At 43.4% G+C, this 14,727-nt stretch overlaps 1 protein-coding gene across 7 annotated transcripts in view; it reads right to left on the bottom strand.

The window, feature by feature from the left end:
* Positions 1 to 14,727, bottom strand: part of MATN2 (matrilin 2) — a 103,754-nt gene that overhangs the window by 60,373 nt on the left and 28,654 nt on the right. For all 7 annotated transcript variants that reach the window (XM_034763346.1, XM_034763350.1, XM_034763345.1 and 4 more), the window contains exon 3: positions 8,868 to 9,437. In XM_034763346.1, the coding sequence (XP_034619237.1) occupies positions 8,868 to 9,437 (570 nt within the window). The remainder of the gene's footprint in view (positions 1 to 8,867; positions 9,438 to 14,727) is intronic.

Here is a 14,727-nt window from a genome sequence, read left to right as displayed (position 1 = left end):
ACCCTTCCCAGTGAATACCTAGTTACAGATAAGTATACTTTGTGCAGTAGCCAGCTAAGAATTTAAGGGGTCTTCATTGTACTAGGTGGATGAACCTCTAAATTTATGGACTATATACATTTAACTGCCATATTTTTCTAATGGCCCCAACAGAAACCAGAGAAACAGCTCAGCGTGTGGTGAGTGTGGTACTTTTAAAGAAAAAATGTGGTTGAGAAACACATACCCTGCATCTAGTCTTTGGAACAGTCTCCAGCATTATGAATTCACAACCAACGTACAAACCAACACTATTTCTAACCCTCTTATTAAAATGTTTGGCTCATAATATCATCTGCTGTACTACAACTACAACTTTTCAAGTGCTTTCATTTATGTGGATAAGGATCTGCTGGAAGGAACTCCTTGTCTTTTTCTTTTGCATTAATACTCTTCTGAAAGTGAAACGTAAACTCTCTGATGCTTCTCCAAACACAAGTCTCCTGCTGGCTGTATGCCACTAGCCATAATAATTAAATACTATCTTATTATGACAAAAAAAAAACCACTTTTAAATCTGCCAATTGCTAAGCAGAAAATGAAGTCATTTTAATGTCCCAGGCATTAGGGAATCTTCCATTTACAAAGTGAGCAAATGCAGCACAAGCTGTATTTATAGACTATTACATCAAAAAAACCACACACTACCTTAGAAGAACATCCAAGTTGCAAGAACATTCAAGTACTCAGAAGTCAGGAAATACTAGAATTAAGGTTGCCTGTGGGTATGTCTACACTGAAATGTAAGCCTAGGTTTAGACTCAGGCTCAAGCCCAAACCCCACTTCCACCTAACACAGTTCTGTCTGACTCAGGCCTGGGTACTGGCCCCCAGGACCCTGCAGTGGGTGGAAGATTCGAGTCCGGCCCCATGGCAGCTCAGGCCTGGACTCCATCTTTTGCATTGTGATACACCTCGGTCCTGGGTCCCCCAGACTTGGGACCTGAGAGTCTCACAATGCTATCTCACAATTCCATGGGCCGGTGTTCTTTATCCTCTCTATAGCCAGTTGACGCCCAGGAAATGGAAGCAACCCTCTTTGTTCAAGTACAGTAGCTCAGTGTTTAACCCTTCCATTTTATTCTGACCACAAAGCTGCAGACACATTGAACCTTCTCCTGTGTTTGCAATGGCCACCAACCAGAAGTCTTTTGCCAACAGCGCTGCTTCCTGACCACAGGAGCATAGCCAGATTTTGGTGAATCTCTGGTGCAAGGTGAGCAAAATGTTAAATTTTAGCAAGAGTTCCAGGAATGACCATGTGTCCCAGGAAATAGTGAAGAAACTGGCAGCATTGGGGATTCACCAGACATGTCCAGTGCAGGGAGAGGATTAAGTGGCTCAAGACCGACTATCAGAAAGCCAGGATGAGAACCGCACATCTGGGAACTTGCCATCATCTAGCCTCTTTTATGAGGGGTTTGACCAGGTGCTGGGTACTGCACCAAGCACAGAGCCACCAGAGCTTCATGACAGCCTGGTCAGCCAGGATGGCGACCTTCTCACCCTTGAATCCAGTATAGGACCAGATGATGCTACCAAAATGACTGTTACTGAAACTAGTCCTCAAGGAGGCTTTGCTGCTGGAGCAGCTGCAGCACATCCTGGGTCTTTACTCAGAGGAGCTTTTTGATGTCTCCCCAGAGAAGCAGCCCGCGATGGAACTGGCAACCGAAATGGAAGAGGCAGAAGTTGTCCCAGAGCCTGGTAGGTTTCTAGCTCCATCTGTGTTTTTATTAATATAGTAATGGGAAGGATTTCTGGATTATGAACCAATGCAAAAGTTATTACAGTCACAGATAGCTGTGGCTAATGGCAGATTGCACACTAGCGGCTTAGGAACCCGCCCCACCCTTTGGAATATAAAATGGACACCAGGGAGTAGAAACAGTGGAACAAGTATTTTTAAAAAGTTTTAATAGAAGTCCACACATTCTTGCTATGATGTGGAGGGATGTTAAAAATATGTACCTTATACTGCCTTCCCTGTTACTGTGCCGCTCCACTTCTCCCCAATGGTTTAACAAGCCTCATGTAAACAGTGAACCATATGAGTGGGGGGGAAGTGGAATGTAGTCCACTTACAAATGTAGTCCATTTAAGCTAAATGTAGCCCATGTAGCCCACAAGTTATGAAAACATTTATCTGAAATATAGCTGGAGGTTCGTATGCAATCCAGAAATATGCCAGGAATGAGTAGAGGTGGCTGCTGAATTCTTGACCAGTCTGTATTAGCATGTGTGTTTGCATGCAGTCCTAACAGGCTGCACTGGAAGCCATGGGGAGGCAGTAATATATGGGGATGGTAATGCAGCATCCTGATTGCCCCATGAATTTTGACCCAATCTCAATTGCTGAAAGCGCCTCTCCCCCCAAGCTCTCTCTCCCCGCAGCAGCACCTGGGCTGGAGGGAGAGGCGCCTCACCCGCAGCGGCAACTCTGGGGCTGGGGTTGCAGGATAGGCACCCCTCCCCCAGCCCCAGCAGGTCTGGGCCAGGGGAGGGCCACCCCGGCCACGCCTGGGGCTGTACCACTCCGGTTGTGCCTGGGGCCGCTCCGGCCGTGCCACCCTGGGGCTGGGCCACTCTGGCTGCAGCAGAGTTGGGACCAGGGGAGGGCGCCCCGGCCACAGCAGGTTGGGAACCGGGGAAGATGCACCCCTTTCCCAACTGGGTTCCCGGAGCGCCTGCATGGCGCTAATAGGCTGCTGTGCCGCCACACAGCTTACAGGGAACTTAGCTGATCACTATTCTCCAGGCAGTTCCTGTACCTGTCACAGATCTGTCCATGGTAGAGCTGTATGGGGAGTGCACATACATAAGTCCAATTACTCCCACCCCAGCAGGCATTGTGGGGTATGTCTTTCTGGTGGGCCAGAGCTTAACCCTCCACCTGAGGCCTCTTGGCTGTTTCTTCCCCTCTTGGGGCCCCAGGTGAAACAACAAAACAGCCTACAGTCAACAAACAAGGTAACTCACCCCCTCCCCCTCTGCTCCTATACACACACACACACACACACACACACACACACACACACACACACCCTGTGGCAGCTCCTGGATTTTCATTTTAATAATGTATAGCAGGGGTAGGCAACCTATGGCACGTGTGCCGAAGGCGGCACACGAGCTGATTTTCAGTGGCACTCACACTGCCCGGGTCCTGGCCACCGGTCCGGGGGGCTCTGCATTTTAATTTAATTTTAAATGAAGCTTCTTAAACATTTTAAAAACCTTATTTACTTTACATACAATAGTTTAGTTGTATATTATAGACTTATAGAAAGAGACCTTCTAAAAACGTTAAAACGTATTACTGGCACACGAAACCTTAAATTAGAGTGAATAAATGAAGACTCGGCACACCACTTCTGAAAGGTTGCTGACCCCTGATGTATAGCAAAACCTACTGAATCCCCTTAACATTAAATTAAACAAACCTTGGAAAAGACATTAGCTATGCAACTTCCATTTGCAAGAATGACAAGTTACGAATAGCTCCCCTAAATTTCCCGTTTTGTCAAAAAATTCCCAATCAGCTTTTATCCATCCTGTGGCCTAATAATCTACCACAGTGGCTCTCAACCTTTCCAGACAACTGTTCCCCTTTCAGGAGTCTGATTTGTCTTGCCTACCCCCAAGTTACACCTCACTTAAAACCTACTTGCTTAGAAAATCAGACAAAAATTGAAAGTGTCACAGCACACTATTTCTGAAAATTTGTTTACTTTCTTATTTTTACCATATTATTATAAAATAAATCAATTGGAATATAAACATTGTACTTACATTTCAGGGTATAGTATATAGAGCAGTGCAAACAAGTCATTGTCTGTATGAACTTTTAGTTTGTACTGACTTTGCTAGTGCTTTTTATGTAGCCTGTTGTAAAACTAGGCAAATATCTAGATGAACTCCCTGGGAGACCTCTGTGTACCCCCAAGGGTACGCGTCCCCCTGGTTGAGAGCCACTGATCTACAGTAGGTTGTGATATCACTGCTTCCACTGGAGTCCTGTTACAATCTGGAGTGGTTCTGGAAATAGTAGCTTCTCCACACTGCCCTACCCATATGCATCAGCCCTATTCTGGGGGGATCACTTCTAGATGTGAGAGGGCATTTTGGTCTCCCCATCCATTCAGTCTCTCCTGAGAATGCCAGCAAGAACAACAAATTGTGATGGCTCACGTGAGGCAGATGCATATTTACTTGGACGTGGGTTCCATACAATTCTGAACACACTAATTTGTATTAACATCTTCCAAAGCAGTCTCTATGCATCAGGGTAAAGTAAAATAGAAAAACGTATTTTAACATATGGATTAGAACAGATCTTCTGCAGGTAATCTTAATATATTAGGTATGTCATAGGACTTTTTTAAAACCTGTCTAAATACATAATTACCTGATATAAAACTGTGACCAAGGGACCTCTTGGTGCCCATTAGCAGAAGGAACAGGGCTGCATAGGGTTACATGGATCCCTTTGGTCTACAGAATAGTTTATCAACGGGTGTCATGTAAGGTGTCTATTGAAAGCCTGCATCACTGATCATCCTAATCATTGAGAAATGTATGTAGGGATAATATGTTATGTTATCTCTCTCTCTCTCTCTGTATATATATATATAAGTTAGGGTCTGAATTGGGACTGGTCACCAGAACGTGATAAACAAGTTTTGTTCAGGCAGGACATGCTTATCCACCTGTCCGGCTATATGTAAATTGGATATTGTATAATTCACAATGAACGCCTATTTACAGCCTGAGCAAAACACTACTCAAGTGCACAAAATGCTAATCAAGATATTACAGGGGGAGATTCTCTACAGGAACAAACAAGCAGCAGGGGTTACCTTGTTTACAACTGAAGACAATGGATCATCATGAACTAAATCTGGGACTGCAGCAAGGGCAGGCTCTGGGAGCAGGCTGCCGGAGCAGGCTGCCAGCTGTCTTATGAATGGAGGATCACAGCCAGTCTGACTGTTTAACCCTGGCAGAGAAACTTTGGGCAAGCTATCCTTAATGAGACAGGAGAATGACTTGTTAGTTAAGTTCAGGCTCTAGAAAGCATATTATGATTTTATTTGTGTCTATTAAATCTGTTTGCTTCTTCTTGAATCTCTGTTCTTTGTTAAATAAATTCAGTATAAACAAATCTAAGTGCTGTGAGTTGAGTGGAGCCATGATGCGGAGGTGAAACTGATATGCTAGTGTGAATATTCCTTTGGGAGTAGCAGATGTGTGAATGTTGTGACTGTCTAGTGGCACAGGGGCTGGACATTCAGGGGGACGCTCAGAGTGCTTGGGGTTTGGAGTGTACCTATTGCTTACCTGCAGAGGGACTGTGAAGCTTGCATGAGCTGAGAAGGGAATGCTTGTTTGGCCTGTGGCTGATGGAGTTGGGGAGATTCATAGACTCTATGACCTCTTGAGGTCCCTTCCAGTCCTAGAGTCCAATCCCCTGCCCTCATGGCAGGACCAAATACTGTCTAGACCATCCCTGACAGACGTTTATCTAACCTACTCTTAAATATCTCCAGAGATGGAGATTCCACAACCTCCCTAGGCAATTTATTCCAGTGTTTAACCACCCTGACAACTAGGAACTTTTTCCTAATGTCCAACCTAAACCTCCCTTGCTGCAATTTAAGCCCATTACTTCTTGCTCTATCCTTAGAGGTTAAGATGAACAAGTTTTCTCCCACCTCCTTATGACACCCTTTTAGATACCTGAAGACTGCTATCATGTCCCCTCTCAGTCTTCTCTTTTCCAAACTAAACAAACCCAATTCTTTCAGCCTTCCTTCATAGGTCATGTTCTCTAGACCTTTAATCATTCTTGTTGCTCTTCTCTGGACCCTCTCCAATTTCTCCACATCTTTCTTGAAATGCGGTGCCCAGAATTGGACACAATACTCCAGTTGAGGCCTAACCAGCGCAGAGTAGAGTGGAAGAGTGACTTCTCGTGTCTTGCTCACAACACACCTGTTAATGCATCCCAGAATCATGTTTGCTTTTTTTGCAACAGCATCACACTGTTGACTCATGTTTAGCTTGTGGTTCACTATAACCCCTAGATCCCTTTCTGCCATACTCCTTCCTAGACAGTCTCTTCCCATTCTGTATGTATGAAACTATTGTTCCTTCCTAAGTGAAGTACTTTGCATTTGTCTTTATTAAACGTCATCCTGTTTACCTCAGACCATTTCTCCAATTTGTCCAGATCATTTTGAATTTTGACCCTATCCTCCAAAGCAGTTGTAATCCCTCCCAGTTTGGTATCATCTGCAAACTTAATAAGCATACTTTCTATGCCAATATCTAAGTCGTTAATGAAGATATTGAACAGAGCCGGTCCCAAAACAGACCCCTGCGGAACCCCACTTGTTATGCCTTTCCAGCAGGATTGGGAACCATTAATAATTACCCTCTGAGTACGGTTATCCAGCCAGTTATACACCCACCTTATAGTAGCCCCATCTAAATTGTATTTGCCTAGTTTATCGATAAGAATATCATGCGAGACCGTATCAAATGCCTTATTAAAGTCTAGGTATACCACATCCACCGCTTCTCCCTTATCCACAAGACTCGTCATCCTATCAAAGAAAGCTATCAGATTGGCTTGACATGATTTGTTCTTTACAAATCCATGCTGGCTATTCCCTATCACCTTACCACCTTCCAAGTGTTTGCAGAGGATTTCCTTAATTATTTGCTCCATTATCTTCCCTGGCACAGAAGTTAAACTAACTGGTCTGTAGTTTTCTGGGTTGTTTTTATTTCCCTTTTCCCCCTGGCAGACACAGACAAGACTTCTCACGCTAAGGGCAGGTTTTAAGGAGGTGCCTCACAACCCTGGTTACCCCCAGGAAGGATCACAGAAGCCATTTGCCTATTGCAAAATAGTGTATATTAGCAAAGATTACTTTTAACTTTATTGCATGAATGAACAATACGGCAGTAATGGCTGTTCATAAGTTTTTGTACACAAAAAGGACTGCAGATGGAACAAAAGTACTACTTAGTTGTCATGTCTCATTTCTAATATCAAGGCACGTGCAGAGATATTTCTTTGCACACTGTCAATATTTAAGGATTTGGAAGGGTTCTATATATACTGCCTGAACTCTGTATTTTGATTATAGCCAAGAGATCATTGTGTCCCTAACAGCAGCCCAGTGCAAGAGGGCAAGGGGCTCATTGGTATCTGGCAGTAAGCTTCAAATGGCATGACCAGTTCGGCATACCCCAGTTCATAAAGGTCATAAACTGTATCTGATATGTGTCATGTAACGTGTCACTGGAAAACTAGTAATGCTGATCAGTAATATTCTTGCCTGGTGTATGTACTGTAAATGCCCAAGGAACCATACAAATGTGAAGGGAGTGGGTAAACAGGTTTCTCCAAGATAAAGACAAGCTAATGCCTCCAGCCAGGTGTCATCAGAGTCATTTGGTAATCACATGGCAAGGATTCATTTGCATTGCAGCGGGAGGAACAGAAACATTTGCATTTTTGCAAACACCAATGGTGGAAGAAACCAGCATGGAACTTCCTTCACCACCAGCTTCCACGTCTCCTTCCCCACAGCTTGAATTAACCTTACTTTGTGTGTGGGGGGGGGGCAGGGGGAACCTTCAGAAGAATCCATTTCACAAGGTCACTGGACTATAAAAGAGAGGGGCAAAGAACCCCAAGTTACCTTTCAAAGGAACAGAGCTCTCTGGAGTTTATGGAAGATCCTGGCCAGAGGGGTGGTAATGTGTCTTGCTGGATGGTAGAGTGGTAAGAATCTGACCTTGAACTAAGACTACAGATTTGTTAAATCTTAATCTCTAGGAAGTGTTTTTCACTTTTATTTGCTTGTAACCATTTCTAACTCTATGCTTCGTACTTGAATTCATTTATAATCCTCTCTTCTTTTGGTAATAAACTTTTTACTTTTAATCTAAACCCACTCAGTGCTGTTTGAATTGAAGTGATTATTAACTCCAGTTAAAGTGATAAACTGTGCATTTTGTCCCTTTAGTGGAGCAAACAAACCTCTGATTGGTCCAGGAAAGGATTGCACACCGCAGAGCCCGTGGTTTTGGGAAAATTCAGGACTGTGGGGTGTTGGGGTCATCGTGCAAGGTGTAACCAAAAATCTGGTGGATACAAATGTGAGACTGGGGTGTAACAAGCAGGCTGCTGGAGTCAGAGTTGCAGACCCAGAGGTACGTATCTCACAGACATGCAGTGCATGCTTGTAAGATAGCTGGGAGTGTCCAGAGAAGGGAGCTACAGCAGCATTGCTATTCAAGGCACCCAGGGTCACAGGACAGGCAATGACACAACCCCTCACTGGTTTGGACTGTACCCAGAATCTGACAACCATGAAGCTTACAAATTTAAAGTTCAGTACTAAATGAAAAATATTTAAAAATTAATATAAATCAAATTACTTATCTGACATTTAAGTAGCAAAGGATGTAAATTCTGCTAAAATAATAATAAATGGTAAAGAAGGGTATGTGTATTTCACTTGTTGCATATTTCCACTAGGAATTAAATCACATTTTAATAGGTCCAACAACAGAATTGGTTCTCTCCCTCCCAGATATGTCTGCTATGCTGAGTGTCTTTTGGATAAACTTCTTTTATTGGTGTATACATTTTATATGAATTAAGCTCCAATGTTTTCTAGTTTAGTTAGCTTTCTGCTTAGCTTTTATATTGCACCACAAAACTTAGGTAATTTTTCTTGATTTTTTCCATGTTTGTTTTTTACTCTGAATATTTTCACCCAGGCTTTCAAATCCACAAATAGTTGTCTTACCGCAAAGTTTAGTCTGGAATGCAGAGGTTAGCGTTTCAATCTGACTGAAATTAGCCACCAAAAAGACATGCTCTTCATGAGGTTCACTTCCAATAGACTTCAAGGTGTTCATATCCACTCTCCCCACACCAATGGCAAAAATCAGGATGCCTGAGTTCCGGGCTTTAGCTGCAACCTCTGCCACGGGATCCTGTGGTCTCCCATCTGTCACTATCATGATAATTCTGGGCACATTCTGGCTCAGTGGCCGTGCCCCTTCCGATTCTGAAAATGCAATGTTCAGTGCATACTGAATAGCCAGCCCAGTCATGGTGCCAGTGGCCAGGTGCATCATTCTTTTCACTGCTCGTTCCACATCATGTTTCCTCCTGAACGTCTTCAATGAAAACTCATGTTTGACTGTGCTGCCATACTGAATGAGGCCTACTCTGGTGATGTCAGGACTGATGTCTAGGAACTGCAAGATGGTTAAAATGAATTCCTTCACTTTTTCAAAGTCGTAAGGACGTACACTGCGCGAGCTGTCGATGATGAAAACGAGATCAAGACGTTTGCGGTTGCAAGCATTCTCTGGAAGAGGGAAAAAGAACAAAGATAATTTGACTAGAATTCTAAAATACAAAGCAGATCAGCCTGGCCCAAAGACTCAACTGTGCTGGCAAAACAATGAGCTACTATGTATCTCAAGGGAAAGCAAAGTCCAGCCACGGACCAAGTACTATTTTTCTACAATTCAGCACCCAATGCAGAGGGGTGATCTCCAGAGAGTACAATTTCCATGGCACGTGTGTGCTTGCACACATGCACGCACACACCTTCTAGTAACATTCTGGTCATTTCTGTCCCTCACTGAACTTTCCTTTCCCTCTCGTGTACCTCCTATCCTGCTCCTCTGGCTTTTTCAATGCCTGTTATTGAAATCCCTCTTCCCTTCTCTCCTCCTCCTCCTTCCCCTACATTTTCTCTCTGTCCTTCCCATCATGCTTTTTCAGTCTCTCTGTTGTTCCAACAATCTCTCTTTTCTCCTTCCTCCTCCACATTCCCGAATCCAAATTTCTCATTCTTTTAGCTATCTCACTAACATTTTAATCTTTCTCTATTCCCATTACCTTTCAGCACTTTTCACCACTGTAAGGAGGGAAAGAGGAGGAAGAGGGAGTTGGCATAGGTATTTATCATATAGTCTTTAACTGCATGGTCACATACTATTTTTTCCACTGGACCCCTGTTTCATTCAGTGCACAGGATGGGCAATGCTGACCGAATGAGCAGCTATTCAATATTTTGTTTTGTCCTCATTGTTCAAACTGTGGCCCTATGACTTATTTACTGCACACTATTCAAACTCTGCTCTGAAGACAGAATTATTACTTTCCTCATGGGCTTTTCTATGGAACTCATCACTAAAGTATCTGATTGCTTTACATACATTAATTAATTAATTTTTATCTGTGATGAATGGAGGTATTATTATCCCTATTTACAGAAGGGGAACTGAGACACAGAGCATTTAAAGGTTAAAACTGTCTGCTAGTTTTGTATCCTATTTGAGATGCAATGGGCCTGATTTTTCAGAGAAGTTGGCATTACATAGTGCTGTACACATTCAAAGCACAGCTCTCAGTGACTTCAACAGCAGCTGGGAATACTCAGCACTTCTGCCAATAATACCTCAGGGTAACTTGCCTTCTATCCACACATGCTGGAATTCAACAATATTCACTTTGGGACCATCTTTTTCTCTTCCTGCAGTCCCTTGTCTCGTTCACTACACACCTTTCAGCTTCTGCAACAAATGGGGCAGGATTGTATAGACAATAGCCTACTTCACTATCCAGAGCACCATCTATCTTGTGCTCCAAATAAGGCAGGAGTCCTATGAAAAATATAGTATGTGATCAGGTCAGTCAAGATTGTATAATACATACGCACAAGTAGGGTAGCCACTCGCAGGTTCCTGGGATACTGGAGGTTCCAGGACTTCCAAGAATGGCGTGACCCTCCCCCACACTGGTGTCACCTTCCACAAACAGTGCATGTGAGGTTATACCATACAAAAGTGCCCCCACTGGTGTGACCTCACATGTACAGTGCATGTGAGGTCATGCCACATGGAGGGTGCCATCTTTAAGTGCATCCTGCTCTGTCCCACTAGTGTGACCTCAAACACATGGTGCGTGAGGTCATGCTGCATGGTGGGCACCATGTTTAGATGCATGTCCTCCCACCAGTGTTACCTCGCACACATGGTATGTTCAAGGTCATGCCAGAGGGAGTAGAGCAGCAGGCTCTTAAAAATGGTGTCCCCCATGCAATACCAGAGAAAACCACATCCAGTTTTGTTCCAGTGCCTGGCGCAGGACAAACCACCCAAAAGAGGACTGTCTGGCTCAAAGCCAGACAAGTGATCTCCCTATACACAAGGGAACTGATTTAAAGTTAAATCGGTGCAACTTCTGTGTGTAGACAAGCCCTTAAGTTCTCTTGTGAACAGCTGAAAAATATTAACTACATGTTTCTGCCAATGAGAAGGAAAGAAAAGGATCCTGTTTCCATTCACTAAATCAGAGGCCTTTTCACAGGCAACCAAAAACATTTGTAGGCGTAGAATAGAAATGCTTTTTGCTGACCATAAAGTAACTGCATGAATTTATTCCTGTTGAATCTACAGTGCAGCTTTATTCATAAGCAGACGAATAAGCAAGAGCCACATAATCTTGCAAAATCAAAGGATGTTGAACATAAGCCAAAATGAGCAGAAATGGAATTCCAGTTCTAACGGGATACAGGCTTGCTGGCAGATTAACCAATTTTCCATCTCATTATCTTACTGCTCTAATTATTACTAGTTTTAGTTAAAGCAAAATAAAACAAACACCACACAGGTGTGATGTGGGGTAATTTACAGGACTGCGTGCAAAAGGGAAGAAAACCAGCCACTGAAGAAGGGCTAAAGCTGCTTCTCTGGAAAGCTGGTGTTAAAACTAGCTTGTCATCAGTAGGGACAGGCCAAAACTGGAACCTCCCACCTGAATCCCTTTGTGTTTCACAGGGAATTTTCAATTTAAATCTAAGGATTTGGACTCACCTCAATGGCTCTGGTTCCCTAATTCCCCATGTGGGGATTCAGCTGGAGAGCTCTGTGTAGAGAATCTTGCATAGTATCTGCACAGTACTGGAATGTGCTATAGAGCACTGAATGGATTGATAGTAAGGGATAGATTCCACTAGTGATACAATACATCAGTATTATTTTCATCAGTAAAATTCTTATCTATGGTAACCTCAGCTACTTGAAAATAAGACAATAGTTTCTTTGTGGATTTAAATCTTTGTCTTCAAATATTTTTTTTTTAAATCAACAATTAGATTGTTTAAAGGTGCTATTTTGATGGGTTGGTGACTATTGTGACAGCTTTGGCATTATTAATGCTGATGTAACTCTCAGTTCAGTGAAAAATAAAACTTTAATCCTTGTATAACATATAATTGTTTAACTGAGGAAAATAATGGTATCTTGGGGTGAGTAGACCAACAGTGTGAAAACAATTCTCTTCCGGTTACATTTAAACTTTTGCTAGACTTCTGACCTTTTGTTTGGCACTTCCTCATTTCCTTGATTTTGCAAATTTTAACTTCTCACTTGCCCTATGTACTTTCTCCTTAATTTTGGGAGCTCATCCACTTATTCGCAGAGCAGATAAGCATTTCACAACTTTGGCAAACAACTCCAGACCTGATAGTAATCACCTTCAGTAGTTCATATGAGAAGTGGCACATTCCTAGGCTCTAGAAATGGGAAAGACCTGTTCTGTCATCTAGTTCAACTCCTGGCCAAAGCAGATTCAGTATTGTCAACCCCAGGAGTCCAAAAATCATGAGTCACATCCCTTCAAAATGATGAGATTGGCCCAAAAAACATGACAAAGAAGAAAAGTTCGTATCAGTTTTTGGTTCCTTTTGATTTTTACACTCCCTCTGCCCACCTCCAGGGGGAATGTGACAATTACAGTGTTGTAACTCTCCCAAATGTATAGAATAAGGTGATTTTGGCTCTCATTGAAAGGATCCAACTGAGATCAAATTACATACATTTGTATAAAATGCTGCTATACAGTTGGCCATTATGTGGTCACCAAGAGCTTCGGGGGCCCAATAATATCACCAGCAACAGACAAAGTCTATTTAAGAACCAGTTATACAAACAGCTTTCAGGGATGGTTTACGTATACTTGGTCCTGGACTAGATGACTTATTGAGGTCCCTTCCAGCCCTACATTTCCATGATTCTAGCTTCTCCCCAACCCCCCAAATCTAATTAAGTAATTCTATGTCCCCTCCATCTCTCCATCTGCCCATTCCCCAGCCCTGCAATTAATTATACACACCCAGCCCCCACATCAACTTTGACCTCCTAGCCTCACATTGATTCTGCTCCCCACCCCAGCCCTTTCCCCATAAGACATCTCTGCATATCTGGCAGCTGTGGGGGTTCTTCAACCCCTCCCCAGCTTCAGGAAGCAGCTGCAGCAGGGTCTTCTTCCCCCCTCTACCCAAGCGCAGGGAGGGAGGTCAGTTCCAAGTGTTTTTCACTCCCGCTCCCCCTTCACAGGCCTCCTGTTGCAGGGATAGAGAGTGGAGAGGAAGGAGGGATGAGACAGAGCAGACCGACCAATGTTTCACAGAAGCGGAGGGGGAAAGTGCCACCCTGTGCTGCTGGGCTTTCTTCTCCTGCCTCCTGTCTTCTGAAAATGTTATTGGCTGCTCCATCTCCCCTTCACTACCCCAAAACTCATCTCTGCTCCTGAGAGAAGTGGGAAGCCTTGACTGGCTACTCTTCCACAGGAGACAGGAAAATGGGGAAGGCAGCCAATCAGAGGACAGTTTCTCCTGGACAGGACTGAAAATCCATGAGCACTGGAGCTTCTGGGGAGACTGGCTCCAGTCAGGGCTAAAACCATGTTATTAAAGTGCAAGAGCTGGCTACAGTGAGATTTAATGTATATTTACTAGTTTGCCAAGCAGTGGGACTTCCACTACTGCCCCTAGGAGATTTAGGCTAACAGATCTCATTATCAGGAAGAATTCTCTGATATTTAGTCTACATTTTTCTCACATATTATTCCTAATTATACCCATTATACTAAATAACGCTCCTCCCCCTTCATGCTATTTACAGCCAAGATTTTGAAAAGTGACTAGTAGTTTCGGGACCCAACCAGAGACTCATTAAAAGGGCCTTGTTTTCCTAAGATGTGTTTGCAATACTTTCTGAAAATCAGGCCCCTCTATAGTGTCTCCAGTTAGGCTCCCAAAAACAGTTACCAAAAATCACTAGTCACTTGTGAAAACTTGGATCTACACCTTTATGTCCCTCCTTAGGTGTTTCTTAATCAAGTTATTTATATTTAGCCTTCACCAAAGGCTCTTAAGCAAAGTAAGCAGTCATGGGATAAGAGGGAAGGTCCTCTCATGAATCAGTAACTTGTTAAAACACAGAAAACAAAAAGTAAGAATAAATGACCAGTTTTTACAATGGAAAGAGGCAAATAGCAGGGTTCCTCAAGGATCTATACTAGGACCAGGGCTGTTCAACATATTCATAAATTATCTGGAAAAAAGGTAAACAGTGAGGTGGCAATGTTTGCAGACGATACAAAATTACTCAAGATAGTGAAATCCAAAGCTGACAGCAAAGAGTGACAAAAAGGGCCATCCCTAGACATTTTGGTGCGCTACGCAGCCCCCGCCCCTCCACGGGGTGTGTAAGTGTATGGCCCCAGGCCTTTGCGGGGTGGAGAGGGAGCTGGACCCAGGCCTCCACGGGGGAGGCGGGGGGCTGGAGCAGGCTTGGGGAGCA

The sequence above is a fragment of the Trachemys scripta genome, chromosome 2 (genome assembly GCF_013100865.1).
Source record: "Trachemys scripta elegans isolate TJP31775 chromosome 2, CAS_Tse_1.0, whole genome shotgun sequence".
NCBI classification, from domain to species: domain Eukaryota; kingdom Metazoa; phylum Chordata; order Testudines; family Emydidae; genus Trachemys; species Trachemys scripta.
This window is presented reverse-complemented; position numbering and strand designations above follow the sequence as displayed.